General features: G+C 44.8%; 1 protein-coding gene across 5 annotated transcripts in view; it reads right to left on the reverse strand.

Annotated features, from left to right (window-relative positions):
- Positions 1-4,422: 4,422 nt before the first annotated feature.
- PCNX1 (pecanex 1) overlaps positions 4,423-21,423 on the reverse strand; it is a 436,152-nt gene continuing 419,151 nt past the window's right edge. For all 5 annotated transcript variants that reach the window (XM_069208962.1, XM_069208959.1, XM_069208961.1 and 2 more), the window contains exons 34-36: positions 13,258-13,685; positions 10,255-10,395; positions 4,423-8,344 (exon numbers count right to left, since the gene is read on the reverse strand). In XM_069208962.1, the coding sequence (XP_069065063.1) occupies positions 8,204-8,344; positions 10,255-10,395; positions 13,258-13,685 (710 nt within the window). In that variant the 3' untranslated portion in view covers positions 4,423-8,203. The remainder of the gene's footprint in view (positions 8,345-10,254; positions 10,396-13,257; positions 13,686-21,423) is intronic.

Raw genomic sequence — 21,423 nt, forward strand, 5'->3', positions numbered from 1 at the left:
TCGTGGTAGTATTGTCCGTCAGGACCTGTACCGACTGACCACGAAGGGATGGGAGGAAAGCCTTGAGAGCCAGACGTACAGCCCGTAACTCCAACAGATTGATATGAAACACCTGTTCCTCTGGAGACGAAAGCCCTTTGATCTCCAGATCCCCCAGATGAGCTCCCCATCCTAGGGTGGAAGCATCCGTTATTACCGTGGCCACTGGTGGCGACTGCGCGAACGGCTTTCCCTGTGAAAGATTGTTGCCCGCAATCCACCACTTCAATTCCACAGCAGCATCTCTGGAGATCTTGACAGTGCCTTCTAAATCTCCCTTGTGTTGAGACCACTGCCTTCGGAGGCACCACTGAAGAGCCCTCATGTGCCAGCGAGCATGCGTGACCAACAGAATGCAGGAGGCGAACAGACCGAGCAGACGAAGGACCTTGAGGACTGGAACTACCGCTCCATTTCGAAACATTGGAACCAATTCCTGAATATCTTGAATCCGCTGAGGCGGAGGAAAGGCTCGACTCAATGTTGTATCCAGTACTGCCCCTATGAACAGGAGGCGCTGAGAGGGCTCCAGGTGAGATTTGGGCACGTTCACCGAAAAGCCCAGGTCGAACAACAACTGGGTTGTTGACTGCAGATGATGCGACACAAGCTCTGGGGACTTGGCTTTGATCAACCAGTCGTCCAAGTAAGGGAATACTGCTATCCCCTTCCTTCTGAGCTCCGCCGCAACCACTGACATCACCTTCGTGAAGACTCGAGGTGCTGAAGTAAGACCAAACGGGAGGACCGCAAACTGATAGTGCTGCGACCCTACCACAAACCGGAGATACTTCCTGTGCGACTTGAGTATCGGGATATGAAAGTAAGCATCCTGCAAGTCGACAGACACCATCCAGTCTTCCTTGTTCAACGCCAAAAGCACCTGTGCTAGGGTCAGCATCTTGAACTTTTCCTGTTTGAGGAACCAATTCAAGATCCTCAGATCCAGGATTGGTCTCAACTGACCATCCTTTTTGGGAATCAGGAAGTATCTTGAGTAACAACCTCGACCCTTTTCCTGCTCTGGGACCAACTCTACCGCGCCCTTTGAAAGGAGGACTTGAACCTCCTGTTCTAGTAACAGGAGGTGTTCTTCTGAACAATAAGATGGGCGGGGCGGGATGAGGGGCGGGAACTCCCGAAAAGGAAGGGTGTAGCCTTTTCCCACAATGCCGAGAACCCAAGTGTCCGTTGTGATAGACTTCCACTTGTGGAGAAAATGCTGTAATCTTCCCCCTACAGGAGAGGAGTGAGTGGGAAACGGTGGAAGCCTAAGGCTGCTTCCCCTGCTGCACCCCTCCAGAGGACGAGGAAGAGGCAGAGTGCTGTTGAGAGGCTCCTCTGGTACGGACCCCACCCCTCCCTCTAAATGACCTATAGGGGAGGGAAGAGGCGGGTTGCTGGAACCGCCCCCGAAAGGAAGAGGAATAAGAGCCACGCCCAAATCCCCGAAACCTCCTGAAAAATCTAGAAGAGGCAGAGGAAGAAGGAGCTTGCAGTCCTAACGATTTGGCTGTGGCTCTGCTCTCCTTAAATCGTTCCAAGGCCGAATCCGCCTTGGCCCCGAACAGTCTGTCCCCATCAAACGGAAGGTCCAGCAGGGTCGACTGCACATCCGCAGAGAACCCTGAGTTTCGGAGCCAGGACTGTCTTCTTGCCACCACAGCCGTGCCCATTGCCCTGGCCACCGAGTCGGTCGTGTCCAGCCCAGACTGGATAATCTGGGTCGCGGCAGCCTGGGCGTCCGAGACCACATCCAAGAGACCCTGGGGGAGCTCCGTAAATGAGGACGAAATATCATCCATCAGAGCATGGATGTACCTCCCCAGAATGCACGTTGCGTTGGTGGCCTTCAACGCCAAACTGCATGACGAAAATATTTTCTTGGACTGCGCATCCAGTTTCTTGGAGTCTCTGTCTCCAGGCACCGTCGGGAAGGAACCAGGCGCTGACTTTGAGGAACAGGAGGCTTGCACCACCAAACTCTCCGGCGTAGGGTGTCTAGAGAGAAAGCCAGGGTCAGATGGTGCAGCTCGATACCTCCTGGCCACAGCCCTATGAACGGCCGAGGAAGACACCGGCTTCTTCCACACCTCCAACACCGGATCCAGCAAAGCCTCATTAAATGGCAAGAGAGGCTGAGCTGCAGCAGAGGCCGGATGCAATACCTCTGTCAGCAAATTCTGCTTCGCCTCTGCCACCGGCAAAGGCAGGTCCAAAAAGCTCGCTGCTTCCTCACCACAGCATGAAAGGAAGCAGCCTCCTCCGTATATTCCCCTGGAGATGAAAGGTCCCACTCAGGGGAAGTGTCCAGTCCACTGGCTGTATCCAGACCATGCAGTCCGTCTCCAGAGTCCTCAATCTCTCCCTCCTCTAGGACTCGCTGGGACTCCTGCTCTTCTAAAAGACGAAGAGCACGCCTCCTCGAATGAAGTCTCTCCTCGATACGCGGAGTCGACATGGCCTCCGCCGACGTCGAAGAACGGCGCCGATCGCCAGAAGCATCTGACGCCGCGTCCGGCGCCACAGGCAGCTTCGGCGCCGAGGCAGGAGCTGGAGGACGAGGTCTTGGAGCCGATGGACCAACCGGAGTCACAGGGCAAAATCCTGACTTCGACGGAAGGGCAACCTCCGGGGCCGAAACATCCGAAGCCACCGGAGCGGCCACCGACGCCGGTACCGGCGCCGAGCCCACATTCCCGAAAGGGAGAAAGGGCATAAAGGGTGCCGGCCGAAGAGGCGCAGGATCACCCAAGGAAAAGGTCAAGGGCCCCGAAGGACCAGCCGGAGCAGCTCCTGGAGCCATCTGCTGAAAGATGGTATACATCTCATTAAGAAACGCGGTACTATCGGCTCCAGGAGTGGGAAAAGCCGGATACTGGGGTGCCTGGATCGAGGGCGACCCCGACGCCGGCCTCGACGTCTGCGACGCTGGAGAAAACACAAGAGGCTGCACCACCTCAATCACCGACGCCTGACCAGGCGAAGTCGGTGACGCCGGAGAGGGCAACGGCGTCGAAGGATGCGCCGTGACCGTGGGGCTGACCTCCCAAGTCTTCCGACGCCGAGCCGAAGGTGACCTCGAACGAGACTCCTTGCTGGAATGACGTTGTGAGTCTCTACGGCGCCGGGAGTCTCGATGACGCCGGTGAGACCTTGTCGAAGAAGACTTCTTATGATGTTTCTCCTTCTTCTTTGCCATGAATAACTTGGCCTCACGCTCTTTGAGGGCCTTCGGATTCATGTGTTGACATGAATCGCAAGTCGAGACGTCGTGGTCGGAGCTCAAACACCATAGACAGTCGGAGTGAGGATCTGTAACTGACATCTTGCCCCCACACTCTCGACAGGGCTTGAAACCCGACTTCCTCTGAGACATTATTACCACAAAGAAGACTACGCAGCAGACAATACACTGTAACCACGAAGGTAACAGTAGCTCCCTCGAAGATAACCGTTTCGAATGCACGGAAAAAAGGGAACTGTCATCGGCACGTCGGCGAGGACCTCTTATTGCCTGTATGACGTCAGACGGCGTCGCGTGGGCAAGAGTGACGTCCTCGTCGACGTGCAGAGACTAGTAAGAAGATTTCCGTCGAATGCTGGCGCCATGGGAGTATTCATTAGGTGAGGAATCCATTAGGTGAGGAATCCACAGGTAGTTGTATCCATCAGAATGTTTGGTGTCTCAGAGAATGGCTGCTGCTACATTTATGAGTGCACCCAATGTTTCTTACAGCAGTGCCTCAGGGCAATTCTTGCACTGGAAAGCGGGATAGTACTCATAGGAGGTCTTGTGGTCAGGGTTCAGGGAGTGGCAAAGAGGCAGAGGTTGCAAATGCCATGCTGGACCACCCATGGGAACTTTGTGTTCTACCCAGGACAAAATTAGAATGGCGTTCTTTCCATCACCATCTTCCTCCTGCATTTTCTGTGAAACGCCAATTAAAGGTAAGGTCAATGCCCAAGCGCATGGTGGACTAAGTCCTTGACTCAAAGCTGTTTTGAAGATAAATAATGTCTGGGCCCAACACTGGATAGAAGGAGCACGCAGAGCAGGTGTACCTTCAGCCACACATTCTGCAAACAGAGTGTAATCCATACTCTGGATATTATGTGCCAATCTGAGTCCTGGATTGATTCAAAAATACATTGGAGAACTGTGGTGGTTCAAGAGGAGGGCACATCTTTTTTTTCCATTCAATCTAAAGGCATACCCTTCCACAACAACCCTACAGTGGACCGCTAACATACAACCGTAACGTTGAACCGTACAACATGAAATGTTATGTTTGTAGTTTTCTTTAAATTAGCTAAATTTCCATTACAGCACTATTCTAGTTCATGTACTTCATAAAGAACTCAACACAAGACCAGACCAAGTGAAAAGAAAATAATTTTATTTTTCAGTGTTTCCATCATGGAAAATACTGCTTTGTTGATGCAACACATTGCAAAAAAAGATCTCTGCTTTTCTTTAAACAACTACAATATTTACAATATTTTCAATGACATACATACAAGGCAGACACACACACACACACAGGCACACAAAGTACATTTAACCCTATCTGTGGTCATGATTCTTTTGCTGGTAGAGGATTCATAAGCTTTTTAGTAGCCTACTGTTATCTAAATATCACAGAATATTCCCTTTAATGTTGATTGCACAATTATTACTTGGTTCATCCCTCCACGTGCACAGTGCTATGTTCTCCAGTTATTCTCTTGTAGCTGGGTGAACAAATGTGGATTATGGCCTTGCACAAGAACCATCTTTTCTTAGGTTTGCTGCAAAACTAAATTTCACACATTGACAAAGGTTTGAAAGATATCTGCTGCATAGAATGCGAACTTTAAGGAAACAAATGAGTAGGCCAGGTGTTTGGGAGTTTAAGGACATTAGCATTTGTTAAGTTTCCCAGCAGCCACTTTTCATTCTTTACTGCTTGAGTCACAAAAATGAAACTTAACATCCAGTGGCTCAACCATGAGGCCAGCTGAACTGTCCCGTTTCTATGAGGACGTTTGAGAGAAGTTGGATTAAGGTAATGTCTCTTGCCCACAAGTTGGTGCCACTTTCTTGGCCAGCCTTGCTATATCACCCTTGTGACGCATACAGACAAGAGTAATTAACGTGGGAATACACCTGCCCCGCCCTCACTTGATAGTAATTGAGAGCTGTGCAGAAAACTGAAAGGATCTGCAGGGCTAATAATTATGTTCTCAAAATGCTTCTTAATCAAGAAGTCTGCTAAATGTTGTACTTTGAAATCGTACTCCCCAAACAGTACAAAATACTCACTGCCCTTTAACCATGGCGTAAAATCAAGTCTGATTCATGGGATTAAACAGACTCAGAAAAGCTCTCAAGAGCAAGGCTAGCAGGGCAATAACAGCCCTGAAACAATTCTGCTGAGAGTTTATACCAGTTGCATGAGCCTCAGGCACAAACTGGCCATTACTTTTCACATCCGTGGTACACTAAACAGGGTTTTACAGGTTAAAACCAACTTTGAGGCCGTGGGGAGTGCGTAACAGATGGTAATGTCCGCTATCCACATGCACTAAAAATGTAGTGGTACACTAGAAACTAGTAGCGTTTGCAAACAGACATTCCCCAAATTAGTTTCCTGTAGAATACTTTTCTTTACCTCAAAGAAATAATTAGGCAGGAGACTAGGCCTGTCGCTGTGAAGGCTATACAGAATTTAAAAAACTGAAAAATCTGGGCTAAAGTGAAACAGGAAGACAAACTTTTTACGAGTAAAAGGTAAGTGGAAAGGGGAACACGATGGACTGATTATATTTTAAATTATTTTCAAAATATCACGGCTTCTGTTTGTAAATCGGGGTTTAAAGGTATGCTCCTTCGATTGCCTTTTGCTATCCCTACAGAAACAAAATAACAGAAATAACTCATGAAAGATTTAAACCAAGCAGTTCACGCTTCAGTTCAGACGTGTCAATGCATAGTGAAGAGTTCACTTGATACAGAGAAGGCGGATGCTCTCAGTCTATAGGCATGTTTCACAGATAGTCCACATTACAAAATTAGCTTTCAGAACAACAGCCGGTATAAGTTATGGGTATAAAATAGTTGGACAGTAAGAACCTTAGTTGTATTTGTTTTCACTGAAGTCTTTGCAACTTTGTTGCTTCCCTGAACACAAACAAAAGAAGAAGAAAAACACAGATATGTGACAACACAAATATTTCACAATTATAAATATTCAAAAATTACAGTTACATACAATATAATCACTGGAAGAAATTCAAGTTAAAAATAATGAAAAGGCGAGATGGTATTAATATATGTGTGAGGGTCAGGGCTGTGCTAGACAGAGCACAGGAAATATATATATATATATATATATGTATATATATATATATGTGTATATATATTTATACACATATACACACTTCTACTGGTCTCGGGTATAATCACACAGGCTGATAACTGTTGGAGCCTTAAACACTGCAGCATGTATAGACTATCGAAAAGCAATCTGGCTATGTCCATCAACTGGATCTACCTAGCCTAGCCATTCCATCAGTGATTCATGGGGGATCTGTAAAATGAAATGTGTTTGTAAATTTGTGGTGTGCATCTTGTAAACAAAATTCGAAAATCAGTCTGCGACAACAAAATGAAAAGCCTCCCAACAGCCTGAAAGAGGTCCAGAAAATATAGATTGTCCAATTTTAGTAGCATGCATGGTTTAACAGATGCGGATTTCTGGAAGTTACTTAATAGTGTTTTGAACTCAGAAGACTGCTGATGAACGCGCAACAGTTGTAATGGAGATCAACTAAACAATATGTGCAGGTGGGAAGTTACTCTGCTCACATCTTTGGGGAAAACGGGGGACCAGGACCCGCAAACACGATGCCCCATCAAATGGCTGCAAACACCAATGTGCTGTGCCATGAAGACTCGCCGTTGCAGGTGTGGGCTCAGAACCTGCCCCGAGCAGGCTGGCATGAAGCCCAGGGATGGTATGCCCCCTGATAAGGCATGCATAAGCAGCGATACCCATGCCAGCATTACAAAAGGTGAATTGGTTATGCTTCAATACATGTTTTAACGCAAGGTACGCAGAAATCTACATTTGTTGTTCAACATGACCAAATGCCCGCTATATGTATCGCTAAGACCAGGAACAGCTACCCATGTATCCTATAATAAAAAATAAAAAAAATGTTGGGAACAGAGATCTTGTCCCCAACACTGCATCACCAGCCAATCATAGTCCCTGTGCCATCTTTAAGTGGTGTTACTGCCAAATTACTTTTCTTTCAAAATTTTCATAAACACACATCTCGGGATTTCCAAATTATAATACCTTAACTGAAACGGTACTCCATTTCTATACCATTGAAAACAAAGTTATATCGTAAAAAATGAGTAAACCTTAACACAGATTAACAATCAAATCAAACAAACATCGTCACAACAAAACTTTGGAGGCTAGAGGGTGGGGGAGAAAAGTAGCAAGAGCAGAGAAGGCGAAAGGATTTGTAACTACAAAGGGAATTTAAATTATGGTATATTATCTTTATATATAAATACAAGTTCTGATAAATCTCAGACATTTTAGTGCATTGCTGTAAAAAAGAAATCATAGTGCAGTATTATTTGCAGTTTGCTGTTCAAAATGGAATATGGTACAATTGTTTAGGTTTGTGTGTCAATCGCCAACACATTCACCTCTTTACAGAGTGGAAGTATTCTTTTATTGTTTACCACGTGTCCATTTGCATGTTTAAAAACACATAAGGTCCACAAGCTGTATGTGAAATCATGGCAACTATTTTTGGCAAATAAATTATAAAGAGAATATATCGCATGAACTTAAAAATACAGTATGTTGAGTTAAAGCATTTGAAATGCATAGAAATAAATATTTGTTTCTTATGGTGAGATGCGTGATCTCAGACAGGGCTTTTCGATGCAGATGCTGTCTATCTGCAGGTAAAGCAGAACATAAAAAAATATATAGAAAACATCTGGGCTTCTTCTGGCCCTTAGAGCATCAGTTTTCTCCTGCAACCAGACAGATTTCCCAAATCATGTGATGTTGAGGAGAGAAGGGACCCATCTGAAGATTTTCCAATCACCTGAGTCCTATAAATGGTGACTTTCTTTTTTTAAAGCATCAGCTCACACTTCAGCCCCAAGTTCCATAACTCCAGATTCAATCACAGCCACGTATCTGTCCTCAACTTGAACCAGGAGGATAGTTTTATCAATATGGGACCGACTACCTGGATCTCTGCTGCAAGGCACCCAGCGGTGAATTACCTGGTGGCAACAAACAGATAAACAAATGGTTATATTTGTGAATAGATCATTGCTATTTGGCAATGTCTCTACAATAACAAAACAACGAATCACAAAGCAATCACACAATCGAAAATTCGACAACCGAGGGACTAATAATTCAGGTATCTGAAGTCCACTGCCGTTTCCAAACATCTGCCAGCCTCATCCATACAGGGATTAGGAGAAAACATGAAAGCCAATGGAGATCTGTGGCAAAAGTATAGTGATGAAATGTAGCCCTAAAAGAGGCTCGAGGCATCAGAGACAGAATGCACCATATACAGCACTTATCAATGCACTGGGACAGAACACAAAAGGTAGTGCCACGATCCCGCGGACATTATTTTTAGGGGCTTCGCCACTGTGAATTACAGCATTTAGAACTGGGCAATGACACAAACTAAAAAGTCACCTACGGCCATATTTAGAAGCAGTGATCAAACATCTAAAAGCATGCTGATATAATGATCTTGGATTGAATTAACCTGTGTACCTGCATGTCAGGTATAAAGGTTCTTTCGCTGGAGTGGAGGCAGGAGGTGGTGTATTATATGGAGGGGTGAGTAGCTGGAAGATGTGTGTGTGGTTGGATGTAGTCGGTTAAGAGGTCTGTGCAGTATGGTTGCGTGTCTGGATGTATGAGCAGACAGAGCGAGGTTGGGCGAAACATGCGAGGGAACTGTGCTACAATGCAGTTCATGCCTTTACTGAAGGATGAAGCAATGTTCTCTGAAATATACGGTTCAACATGTAGACTACAGACAACACCAAGACTACTTGCATAAAGATGGACAGAAAAATCTGCAAAACTACTCAATGGCTGAGAACTTCATAGTGTTGGCAGGTATATGTTGAAGCATTAAAGCACATTGAATTTGGTGAAGAAATATGCTGAACCAAAGATGGTATCGTATAGTTGCAGAAAGTTAACCAAAGAAAATCATATTCAGGACTTCCTTAGGGAAGCTCCCAAATTGTCATCTGATGGAAGTTCAAGGACATGGGGCAGAGGTTTAGCCACATCCATACAATTTCTATCAACCAATATGCACTGGTTACCTCCTCAAAACATAACAAACATAAGATAGTATAACAATAATGGCAGAAGTATCCCCGTGATGGGCACTAATCAGAAATAAAGCTGCCCAGAAAATAATACAAGTAGCCCATCCAAGAGGCAAAAAGAAAGTGCTATAATTGTTAAATCAAAGAAGCGCCTAATCCTACCAAGGCACTCTTTCAGGTGAATAAAGAGATGGGGTCACCAGAAGCGCTGCATGTTCACGTCAAGATGCCAGGTAACTGGTGGGATACAGTCTAACATTCTTTCAAGGACAGAACTTATCCATGGTAAGACAAAGTGCAATACAGGAGACAGCAACACCTCCGCATAGAAACCCAGGCACTTGTCATGCGCTTCAGTTTCAGGGAGGTTCCCTTGAGGAAACCATCTGGATTGTGATGGCTTAGAAACAGACTTATTATCCAGGTGGACTTTGCCTTCCACGTGTGACTGAACGGTGTCCTACTGAGCTGGCTATGTATGGTGCACGGACATCCTCTTGTGTTTGGCGCGACATGACTATTTCATTTGAAATTTCAAAGTTGCCATGGGACAGCACTGCGGAGCCATTCATGGTCAATGGGAAGGATAATCCTTCGCCAAGCACCCAGCTGACCACCGGTCACAATCTGAAAGGACAAGGTAGTTTCATAAATCCAATCCCTGTTAAAAAACTGGGGTCATTATCATCCAATGTTTCTGCCAGGTTTTCAAAGCCATGAAAACCTATTTTACTTAAAATCATACCACAACTGACTTCTGTTGCGCCGTGCCTTACCCCGGAAGAGGCACAAGCGCAACTAAAAAGAACGAGACAGATGCTTACCTGGCCCTCCATGCCTTCCTGAGGGCTCCAATCTTTCCAGCTGCTCCTCCCAGCCTTCAAACGAATGGTCTCATCCGGCCACTGCAGCTCTTTTCGTTTGGACAGGTTAATCGATTCCAACACTTGACTGGGATCCACGATCTACATAATTAGCCGGGAAGGAAAATGCATACGTGTTAGTTTTGCTACACGCTACACGAACCACAGTGCTTTTAGAAGTTTACTTAACACTAAAGAAAATTCTTTGTAGCAACTAATTAAAAAGCAAGCAGATAAAAACAATAGTGACTTGAAAAGACCTTTTAGGGACAGGAGGTATATTTTTAAATATACATTTATTATTTAATACTTTTCTTCAACTTTTTGAGGCGCACAGGAGGATATCATAACACGACAATTTAAGCATGCAACCTCTGCGGCGCTGATCCACTACTCGCGCCCATTGCACTAGACAGTGCGTTTGGGGCAAGAGGAGAGGGCGGCCTTGCAAACTTGCTACATCTACAAGTAGAAACATTCAATGAGTTATTTTGGAGGACTAGGCCAGAGCCGCAGCAACTGAGACGGCTTCATGCTGTAAGTACTGTCTGGAAGGGCCTGCTAATGGAATTGTGATGCTAAATGTTTTAGTTCCTTGATTTGTCCACTGAAGTGCTGTAGACCAGTTCCTTTGAATAAAACGAGGACTTTTTATGAAAAAATATTTATTTAAAAATGACCTGTTTGTATTTCCTCTACACTGAGCACATAGCTGACATTATTTTTGGAGGCACGTGGATTTGAGGCTGGGTTGATACCAGCCACCCCGACTGATGTTATAAGCGAATATCGCAAGTGGACAGCCTGTGGTATCGTTGAGAGAATCAGAGGTATACACAACCTCAAAGAGAAGACAGAGGTTTCTTCATGTAAGACAAAGGAACACTTGTTCAATAGGATGCACTATAAGAGAGTGGAAACTACCAAGAAGAAGTTGAAAAAAAAACATAAAATAAAGTCACAATTCTACCACTGCACGTGATTAAATCTCACATCCCACAAGCCAGTACAAGGGGCATGATCTTTTGTGCACAGTATGAAACCGAGGGCTCTTCGTTCTGCACAGCACAATGTGCAGTGCTTGTCATATGCAATGCAGAAAGCTCCAGCGCCATACTGGTCGCGAGTAAGCATTGGGTAAAGTGCTTTGTCAGTCCGGGCATCTAGGAAACAAAGCACCTTTTACTTTAGGAGGCTTTCCACATAATACATAAACAAATGAAGGGAAGCACAGATAAGCCATGTTTCCGTACTCTACATCAGCTGAGATAGTAACCTGAATAACAAGCCTTTTGCCATCCTTATGGCGGAAGTCGAATTTTCCTCTACATTCTCCCGCCAAGGAAACATTAACAGGCCAGTTTATTTATCTGGGGAATAAAATTTGGCCATCAATGGAACAAGATACTCAGGCGGCAGACTATGGTCACTGGCAGTTACCAGCTAAGATTGAAAGGCCACCAACTGAGGTGCACATAGAAGGGGGCCCTTCACGAGAAGAAATTCTATCAGAATTTAACTGTTTCCTCTCCCTCAGTATGCAATAGATGATAAGCTCTCCTTATTGAGGAACAATTTAGAAGAAGCAGTCAGCGGCGGCTGCCGCAAATATCAAGGGGTGGAGGTGTTGGGGTGGGGGGATTGAGAAATAATTAAATTAAATTAAAAAAGAAAAAAGTACAGTTTCCGCTGCCATCTCCTGCCGCCTCACTCGTCGCTCCTTTCCTGTTCTGGTGTCCCTGCAATCACTGGGACACCAGGAGTGGCTCCCCAGCAATCCTGGTGCTACTTTCATGCTAAAGCCAGTATGAAACCAGCACCAGGATTGGTCAGAGCTGCTTGGACTGCAGCTCAGAGACAACCCTGGTGCCTGTGCAGTTTCTCCAGCCTGGATGTTCAACACAGCAAGGCTGGAGAAATCTAAGAGCGCATGTGTGTTTGGCCGACCTGAGATGGCCGGCTAAAGACATATGCGCCCTTAGTGCACTCTCTCCTGATCCCCTCCCCCCCACCCCCCTTCCAGGCTCCCAAGGCCCAGCCCCACCCCTCCCTTCCCTTCCTTTCCCTGCACATGCTGGCTGAGCCAGCAGTAGAGAAGAAAAATAAAACAATAATGAAATATTGTTTTAGTTTTCGGCTGCTGGCTCTTGGCCAGGAAGGTAACGCCCCCTCTGCCACTGCGGAGGAGCCACCCCTGGGAGCAGTACTTGCATGTCTGTATATTCATAAAGCTCAAACCAAGCTACATAATCCGTGCCCCACAAGTGTCAAGCCTGTCAATACTCCACAGTTCAAACACCTCAAGTCTAACATTAAGGTGTAACGGAGACTGCCTGCAGCATTTCAGTCAATACTGTAGTAAGCTATTTGAGGGTCCACAAATAAACCCCCCCCCCGCCCCCAACCCCGAATTTACTGAAGGAGGTGCAGTAACATTCAGTGGTTGATAATGCTGAAATCACCTGAGAGATCTAGCAACATCAGAGCTGTGGCACCCAGAAGGAGACAATCTCCAAAAAGTATTTCCAGGAAGACTCTAATAGCCAGAAATCTTTTAGATCAACATCTGGAAAGACATTATCTACTTGATTCCCTCACCTGCAAGGTGGAACAACTGCCACCAACTAAAACCAAATGTAGCAAGCCAACGAAGATTTAACACTGAAGGAAAAAGACACCAAAAATCATAAACATAGGTCTAGCGCAGTTGTCTGGTTCAGTGATGCTGCTGTGTCAGTTGGAAGAGAGTCTAAAATTGATCCCTGCAGCAAAAATTAAGTGTCTCAATATTAAACTCAAATTGAGGGTGTGAACCAAGTGCACATCCCAAAAAGTTGAACAGTGTTAATGTTAAGTCTCCTATTAGTAGACACTGTATGACACACTGACGCTCCATCCTAGAGCATGAAAACTGCAAACTAAGCAAAGAAAATGAACAACATCTGAATCATCTGGTAATCTTACCTGAACCCTATAAATAACATCCTCCTTTTTGGCTTGTGTAGTGTTTGCGTGGCTCGAAGTGCTACCAGTCTGTGTATCATTGGTATTACTCCCTCCTTCTGTCCCGAGAAAACCCACCAAAGCATGCCGCTTGCCTACTGGGATGCTTTGACTTGAACTGCTAGACGAAGGCATGCCAACTACGACTGCCTGGCCTGTCGAGTCTGTTTGGTTCACCATGGAAAGTCGGGACTGAATAGACGTGGGGAGATTCCGGAGGGATATTTGACTTGTCGAAGAGCGGCGACAAGGAACAAATCCTGTAGTAGAAGTTCGCAGGGAGGAGTGTCGGCTGTTGTAGTAGTAAGATGACTGGCTGGCAACGGAAGCACGAGCAGGAGAATGTCTCACCAGGCTGGACTGAACAGAGTGTGAACTCTGACTTGTTCCTAAAGTTAAAACAAGGCAAATATGAAATTAGATGCCACTTAAAAATGCTGAATACAGAAGCAAACATATTTCTTTAGCACACAATAATAAAAGAAGTCCCTCGGTATTCCAACAGTTGTGTATCATTCACTATTTTGATCTCTACCAGTCTCAATCAATTCAAGTCAATGGCAACACTTGCGCATTTTCTAATACTTTGTATGTCGTGCAATCTGCCTTTGAATAAAAAGGACATTTAGTTTTTCTGATATAATTTGTATTTTCTGCATATGTAACCCCACATTTCATATTTAAGTTATTTTGAAAGCATATTTCTCATTTGCAAACAAACTGCATTTCGTGTTGTTTGCACACATGCAACATGTAACATTTGCTTCATTATAGTTTGACCGTGTGTCAATTATTAAAATGTACATATTCACACGATGTATAAGGTTTTATACTAGTAGGTGAAGGTGCAACAAGAATATGTTAATTCTTGCATTTGACATCATTCGATGCGAGGTCTGCCATTTTCAAAGTAATTTGCAAAGTGTTTTGACGATGGTTACAGGCAAGAGTCAGACAGAGAGAAACTTTAGACATCCAGAGAGACTATGATCGGGCAAGCAGAAGTAGTAAACCTCCTTTCAGAAGGCCCCAGGTAGTCACCTCTGAGCCAGTCTGGCCCTATCAGCTTGCTCGACACGCCACAGTTACAGAGCACAGAGATAGCCAATGATTTTCTTCATAAGTGCATCCCTTCTGGTTTTCTACTAAGGCATGCAGGGGTATTAGGCTACCCCAGAAACTTGGACAAGCCATTTTGGTGCTAAGACAGCTTCGCTTGAAGCAAGAAGGGAGGTGATGGATGACAGAGACTGGTCCCATCATTTCCACGCAGGGAAGTTCTGAAACACCGTTACAGTGTTGCAATTCTTTCTAATAATTTGTTTATTAACTGTTCTGATGGCAACTGTATTGTTCATTTTAAAGTTACAACTATACACATTATATGCACTGGGACAGGACACGGATTTTACTAAAAGCATAAAACACATTCCTAGTGTGGATTCTTGAGTGTGTCTATTCATGATGAGGCTAAACTCACTAACAACAGATAGCCCTGTGAGTCTCTCAGGACTGATCATTACACGGAATGCACAATCCTAATGTAATGTCTAGGTGGTGCTTGGCTACGGTCCAGTAGGGTTTCTGTCTTCAGTTGGTAAGTTGGCATTGAGCCTGCGCTTTCACCAGAGGGCCAAGAACCTCTAACCTTAGGCAGTATTTTGCAAGAAAAAAAAAAAAGAATAACTTCATGTCCGCAGATGCTATTCTCATAGCGCCTCTCCGTTGCCACAAAATAAAGACTTTTCCGCTAAAATTACAGCTTAACCTTTATATAATGTATGGCAATCCATTTTAGACCCAATTATCCTTAAATATGAAATTTGTTTTCTAAACCACTTCTACCAAATTCTCCCAATTTCGTGCATTTTCCAGCATTCGGCATAGCGCTTTACATATCTTTAGTAGTAGTAATTACTGGAATAGAGACAAGGATATCTCAGATATACAAAATTATATTGTCCAAGTTTCTAGAGGAAAGAAATGTCTTTAAAAAAAAAAAAAAACTGGGCCACTACAAACACTGGGAAGGCGTTTGTCTCTTTGGGTCTGCCTTACAGACAGCCTTTCCGGTCTGTTGCCTAAAGACCTGTTGTGGACCGTGCCAAAAACAAGGCAGTGGTCGCTGAGCAGATCCACTGTTTACTGTTGCGGGTCTTTACTGTCACACATTTGTTTGCTTCTGGTTCTATAGCTTGTCTTCCTATCCGCCTCTTTAACATCCTTTTAATTAGCTAACTTGTATCCTTCCACAGATCACATTTAGGAAACTACTTTTTTCTTTTTCTTCAATCTCTCAATGAGAGTGGATGTGTTTACTTCCTCTTGCGCCACTTGCACTGCATGCTCTGTGTTGCTCCCTCCACCTGCTTGCTCCCTCATATGCTTTTTGTACCACGGGCACCCCTCGCCTACCCAAGTGCCCTATGCTGCTTCCTCCTCCCTCCAGATTGTCCACTACTTCCCAGTCCTTGGCTTTTCACATATTATTTTAAATAATTCCCTCCTCCCAACTTGATCTCAAAGGTCACCTATTGCTTTCCTCGCGCACTCTCTGCTGCTTCTACCCATCCAGTCCTTCGCTGCCTCCCCCCAACTTCCTGTCCTAAAAAAAAAAAAAAATGTGGCTGCCACACAATGCTTAAAAATCACTTTAGTGCAGGTCATTTTTTTCTATTTGCTGCAGAAAATGGCATCCGGCATCTAGAATCAATGAAATAAAAAATAAAAATGACAATGCTGCTTGCATTGTTCACGAAGCGATCGCATGCTGGGTGGCACGTGTACAACTACTGAATGATGCGCCTGCCAGCTGCGTCAAGACAAGTACGCACTCATGCATGCGTCGTTCAGCATCACCGAAAAAGCATTCAGCTTTTTGCCAATGCTGCACTGCACTACTAAACAGCTCCAACTAAGCCAATAGATCAACAATGTGAGATTTATTGGCTTCGTAAATGCTTGCTGTTCTTGAGAGAACAGCAGGGACAAAATGTAATGCCTCAGTTTTTAATTAGGTGAAGAGCCGTTATCTCCATCCAACATCTCGCCGCACACAAATCAGCCACCTATAACTAGGGCGAGCGAGGGCATGATGCCCAACACGTGCATCGCTAGAATAGGGTGGTGGCACATTTCCACTCTACTTTACCAACCCCAAGAAGACAGGACTCCTCTTCAATTACTCTCAAAATCCAGGGAACCACAGTAACCCTCAAGTGTGCACTAGCATACTACTGCACCCCAAACCCTAAAGAGTGCATGGGCTCCCCCCGATGCTCTGCTTGCACCTCACCGATTGGCAGCAATCAGGGGGATTCGCAGGTGCCCAGCTTCTGGCTCCATTAGGTGTCCCTGTACGACAACCAGACCGAGCGCGGAGATCCGCCTGACAGTGAACGAATATGAGGATTAAGCATTTCTTTTAAAGATTACACCTTACTTGGCTGGAGAGCTGTGTTAAATATACTACAACATTTATTTCAGAACTGGTTTTAGTTCATGCATTTTGTGAAAGGTTCCAAAACGTGTTTATTACAGTGATTGCTTGGAAAAACGTAAACACTGAAGAGCTTTCATAATGATTCACTTAAAAGCACTGCAAACCCCTTGAGGAAACCAAGGGAATCTTATCAGTTCTTACTTACTCAAGTGGCACGTGTACAACTACTGAATGATGCGCCTGCCAGCTGCGTCAAGACAAGTACGCACTCATGCATGCGTCGTTCAGCATCACCGAAAAAGCATTCAGCTTTTTGCCAATGCTGCACTGCACTACTAAACAGCTCCAACTAAGCCAATAGATCAACAATGTGAGATTTATTGGCTTCGTAAATGCTTGCTGTTCTTGAGAGAACAGCAGGGACAAAATGTAATGCCTCAGTTTTTAATTAGGTGAAGAGCCGTTATCTCCATCCAACATCTCGCCGCACACAAATCAGCCACCTATAACTAGGGCGAGCGAGGGCATGATGCCCAACACGTGCATCGCTAGAATAGGGTGGTGGCACATTTCCACTCTACTTTACCAACCCCAAGAAGACAGGACTCCTCTTCAATTACTCTCAAAATCCAGGGAACCACAGTAACCCTCAAGTGTGCACTAGCATACTACTGCACCCCAAACCCTAAAGAGTGCATGGGCTCCCCCCGATGCTCTGCTTGCACCTCACCGATTGGCAGCAATCAGGGGGATTCGCAGGTGCCCAGCTTCTGGCTCCATTAGGTGTCCCTGTACGACAACCAGACCGAGCGTGGAGATCCGCCTGACAGTGAACGAATATGAGGATTAAGCATTTCTTTTAAAGATTACACCTTACTTGGCTGGAGAGCTGTGTTAAATATACTACAACATTTATTTCAGAACTGGTTTTAGTTCATGCATTTTGTGAAAGGTTCCAAAACGTGTTTATTACAGTGATTGCTTGGAAAAACGTAAACACTGAAGAGCTTTCATAATGATTCACTTAAAAGCACTGCAAACCCCTTGAGGAAACCAAGGGAATCTTATCAGTTCTTACTTACTCAAGTGGCTCCACAGTTTAATCAAGCTGAAAATGTGTTCTGACAGGTGGCAGACTGGCTCGTTCCCAAGAGGCATGCAACAGCCTTATCCCTGCAAAGTGAATCCTGCGACCAGTAAAAGGACCTCAGCTCTGCTACCGAGCCAAGATACGTCAGAGACACTTGACGCAAATTCGTAATTGTTAAGCCAGAAGCACACGTATTCGGATACTACTTCTAACTAATAAAAATGTCAGCTTATAGTTAGCCTTTAACCCCTTCGCTGCCAGGCCTTTTCCCCCTCAGGTGCCAAGCCTTTTTTTGGCTATTTGGGGCAGTTCGCGCTTAGGCCCTCATAACTTTTTGTTCACATAAACTACCCACGCCAAATTTGCGTCCTTTTTTTCCAACATCCTAGGGATTCTAGAGGTACCCAGACTGTGGGTTCCCCAGAAGGAGGCCAATAAATTAGCCAAAATACAGGGAAAATTTCGTTTTTTTTAAAAAAATGGGAAAAGGGGGCTGCAGAAGGCGGCTTGTGGTTTTTCCCCTGAAAATGGCATCAACAAAGGGTTTGCGGTGCTAAAATCTCCAGCTTTCAGGAACAGGCAGACTTGAATCAGAAAACCCAATTTTTCAACACAATTTTGCCATTTTACTGGGACATACCCCATTTTTACAATTTTTTGTGCTTTCAGCCTCCTTCCAGTCAGTGACAGAAATGGTCATGAAACCAACCAATGCTGGATCCCAGAAATCTAAACATTTCTGAAAAGTAGACAAACTTCTGAATTCAGCAAGGGGTAATTTGTGTAGATCCTACAAGGGTTTCCTACAGAAAACAACAACTGAAAAAAAAAAATTGAAATTGAGGTGAAAAAATCTGCAATATTTTTCTACGTTTTACTCTAACTTTTTCCTGCAATGTCAGATTTTTTAAAGCAATATACCGTTACGTCTGCTGGACTCTTCTGGTTGCGGGGATATATAGGGCTTGTCGGTTCATCAAGAACTCTAGGTACCCAGAGCCAATAAATGACCTGCACCCTGCCTTGGGTTTTCATTCTATACTGGGTATACAGCAATTTTTTTGCTGAAATATAAAGAGTAAAAACTAGCTATCAAGAAAACCTTTGTATTTCCAAAATGGGCACAAGATAAGGTGTTGAGGAGCAGTGGTTATTTGCACATCTCTGAATTCCGGGGTGCCCATTCTAGCATGTGAATTACAGGGCATTTCTCAAATAGATGTCTTTTTTACACACTCTTATATTTGGAAGGAAAACATTTAGAGAAAGACAAGGGGCAATAACACTTGTTTTGCTATTCTTTGTTCCCCCAAGTCTCCCGATAAAAATGATACCTCACTTGTGTGGGTAGGCCTAGCGCCTGCGACAGGAAATGCCCCAAAACACAACGTGGACACATCCCATTTTTTGACAGAAAACAGGTGTTTTTTGCAAAGTGCCTACCTGTAGATTTTGGCCTCTAGCTCAGGCAGCACCTAGGGAAACCTACCAAACCTGTGCATTTTTTTTAAACTAGAGACCTAGGGGAATCCAAGATGGGGTGACTTGTGGGGCTCTGACCAGATTCTGTTACCCAGAATCCTTTGCAAACCTAAAAATTTGGCAAAAAAACCCCATATTTTCCTCTCACTTCGGTGACAGAAAGTTCTGGAATCTGAGAGGAGCCACAAATTTCCTTCTACCCAGCGTTCCCCCAAGTCTCCCGATAAAAATGGTACCTCACTTGTGTGGGTAGGCCTAGCGCCCACAAAAGGAAATGGCCCATAACACAAAGTGGACACATCACATTTTTTCACAGAAAACAGAGGTGTTTTTTGCAAAGTGCCTACATGTGGATTTTGGCCTCTAGCTCAGCCGGCTCCGGGGGTGGGGGGGCAGAAATGGCCTAAAATAAATCCCCCCCCCCCACCTCCCTCAGGAAGCGACCGTTGCCTACGGGGTCATTTCCCTTGCGTGACGGCGCAAAAAAAATAAATAGATCCCTGGTGCCTAGTGGTTTCTGCCCCCCTTGTGGGCAGATTGACCTAAAATCGGCCGATCTGCCCCCAAATGGCCTAAATACAATTTGTCGCTCCCCATCTCTAAAAAAAAAAAAAAAAAAAAAAAAAAAAAAAAAATAAGATTTGCCCTGGCGCCTAGAGGTTTCTGCCCCCCTGGGGGCAGATTGGCTTAATACCAATAGGCCGATCTGCCCCCGGGGGGTGGGGGTGCAGAAATGGTCTAAAAAAAATTCTCCCCCCCCACGGGGAGCGACCTTTGCTTACAAGGTCGCTCCCCTTGCGTGACGCCGCAAAAAAAAGATCCCTGGTGCCTAGTGGTTTCGGCCCCGCTTGGGGTCAGATTGACCTAAAATCGGCTGATCTGCCCCCGGGGGGAGGGGGGGATGGGCAGCACTCGGGGGGAGCGCAGGCCACACAGGCGATGCCAAGGACGTAACCATTACGTCCATGGCGGCAAAGAGGTTAAAAACAAAACAAAAACAAAAAATGTAGGTAGTGACTGTTGGAAGTTGGAATAGTGAAAATAATGACAGAATAGCAACAGTACTTTCAGAGTGAAATATGCCACCATTATGGGAAGAGGAAAGAGGGCAGGACAATGAGACCAACTTGCCAGTGGAGAACATTAGTCTGATGACCAAACCCTCAGTTCACTACCTATTCTGAAGGAGCCACAAGTAAAAGTTAATTACCTTCCATGACAATCTTTCTCATGAACACTTATCTACCTGCAGATTACTCACCTTTTGAATATTCCACGCGTCCGGGATTTCATCAATGGTAAGGGATGTCGGCTCCATCTCAGCACAAGAAATAATGTCATTGTGGTGTCACTAGAGCCAAAAAGTTACCCCGCTGGCACCCTGATGTCAGATTTCCTCACATTGTTTACGTACGTTTGAGGAAGACATGATGAGAACTCCATCAGATTGACAAGATGCAGTGCAAAATCTAGACAGGGAACCTTATAACTGTGGCAGAAAATCAGCCCTCAGTAGTGGGGAAGACGGTAGCGTTGGCAAGAAATCTTTAGGCAGACAGTATCCACCAGAAGGAAAGGTTTCTTACACGCAACCTTAGTTGTTCAGGGAAATCTCAACTGAAGTCATATGCACTTAATGATCCAACTCACATGCTGGATCATGGAGCACTTCTTTAAGAAAAAAACATCGTCTTAAGTGTTCATCTTCGCCTTACTTCAGGAAGGTCAGGTTTTAACACAACTTTAAACCATTTTTGCAGGCCATAAACATCTATTGTGGCCAATTCCTTTAATTTACTTTTAAAATAGACAAACTAATAACACCAAATAAGAACACTACCAGAAAAGGGTAACCTATCTTAAAAACCTCACTCACAAACCTTTTTCATAGGAAATGGGATTGAAGGAATCAAGGCAACCTACACATATAGGCTGCAGTTATGTTAAAATGAAAACGGATACTACACCTTTAAGGGCCCATAGTTCTCCAGTATCCCATAATGCCCAGCAGGTTCCAGAAACGTCAGTTCTTTTTTCTGGAACTCGCGACTGGAGCTCTGTAGTTTGGGCTTTTTTCATCTAAACTCGCTTCAAAATTGATACTAAACGTCAT

Source organism: Pleurodeles waltl, chromosome 9 (genome assembly GCF_031143425.1).
Source record: "Pleurodeles waltl isolate 20211129_DDA chromosome 9, aPleWal1.hap1.20221129, whole genome shotgun sequence".
Taxonomy (NCBI): Eukaryota; Metazoa; Chordata; class Amphibia; order Caudata; family Salamandridae; genus Pleurodeles; species Pleurodeles waltl.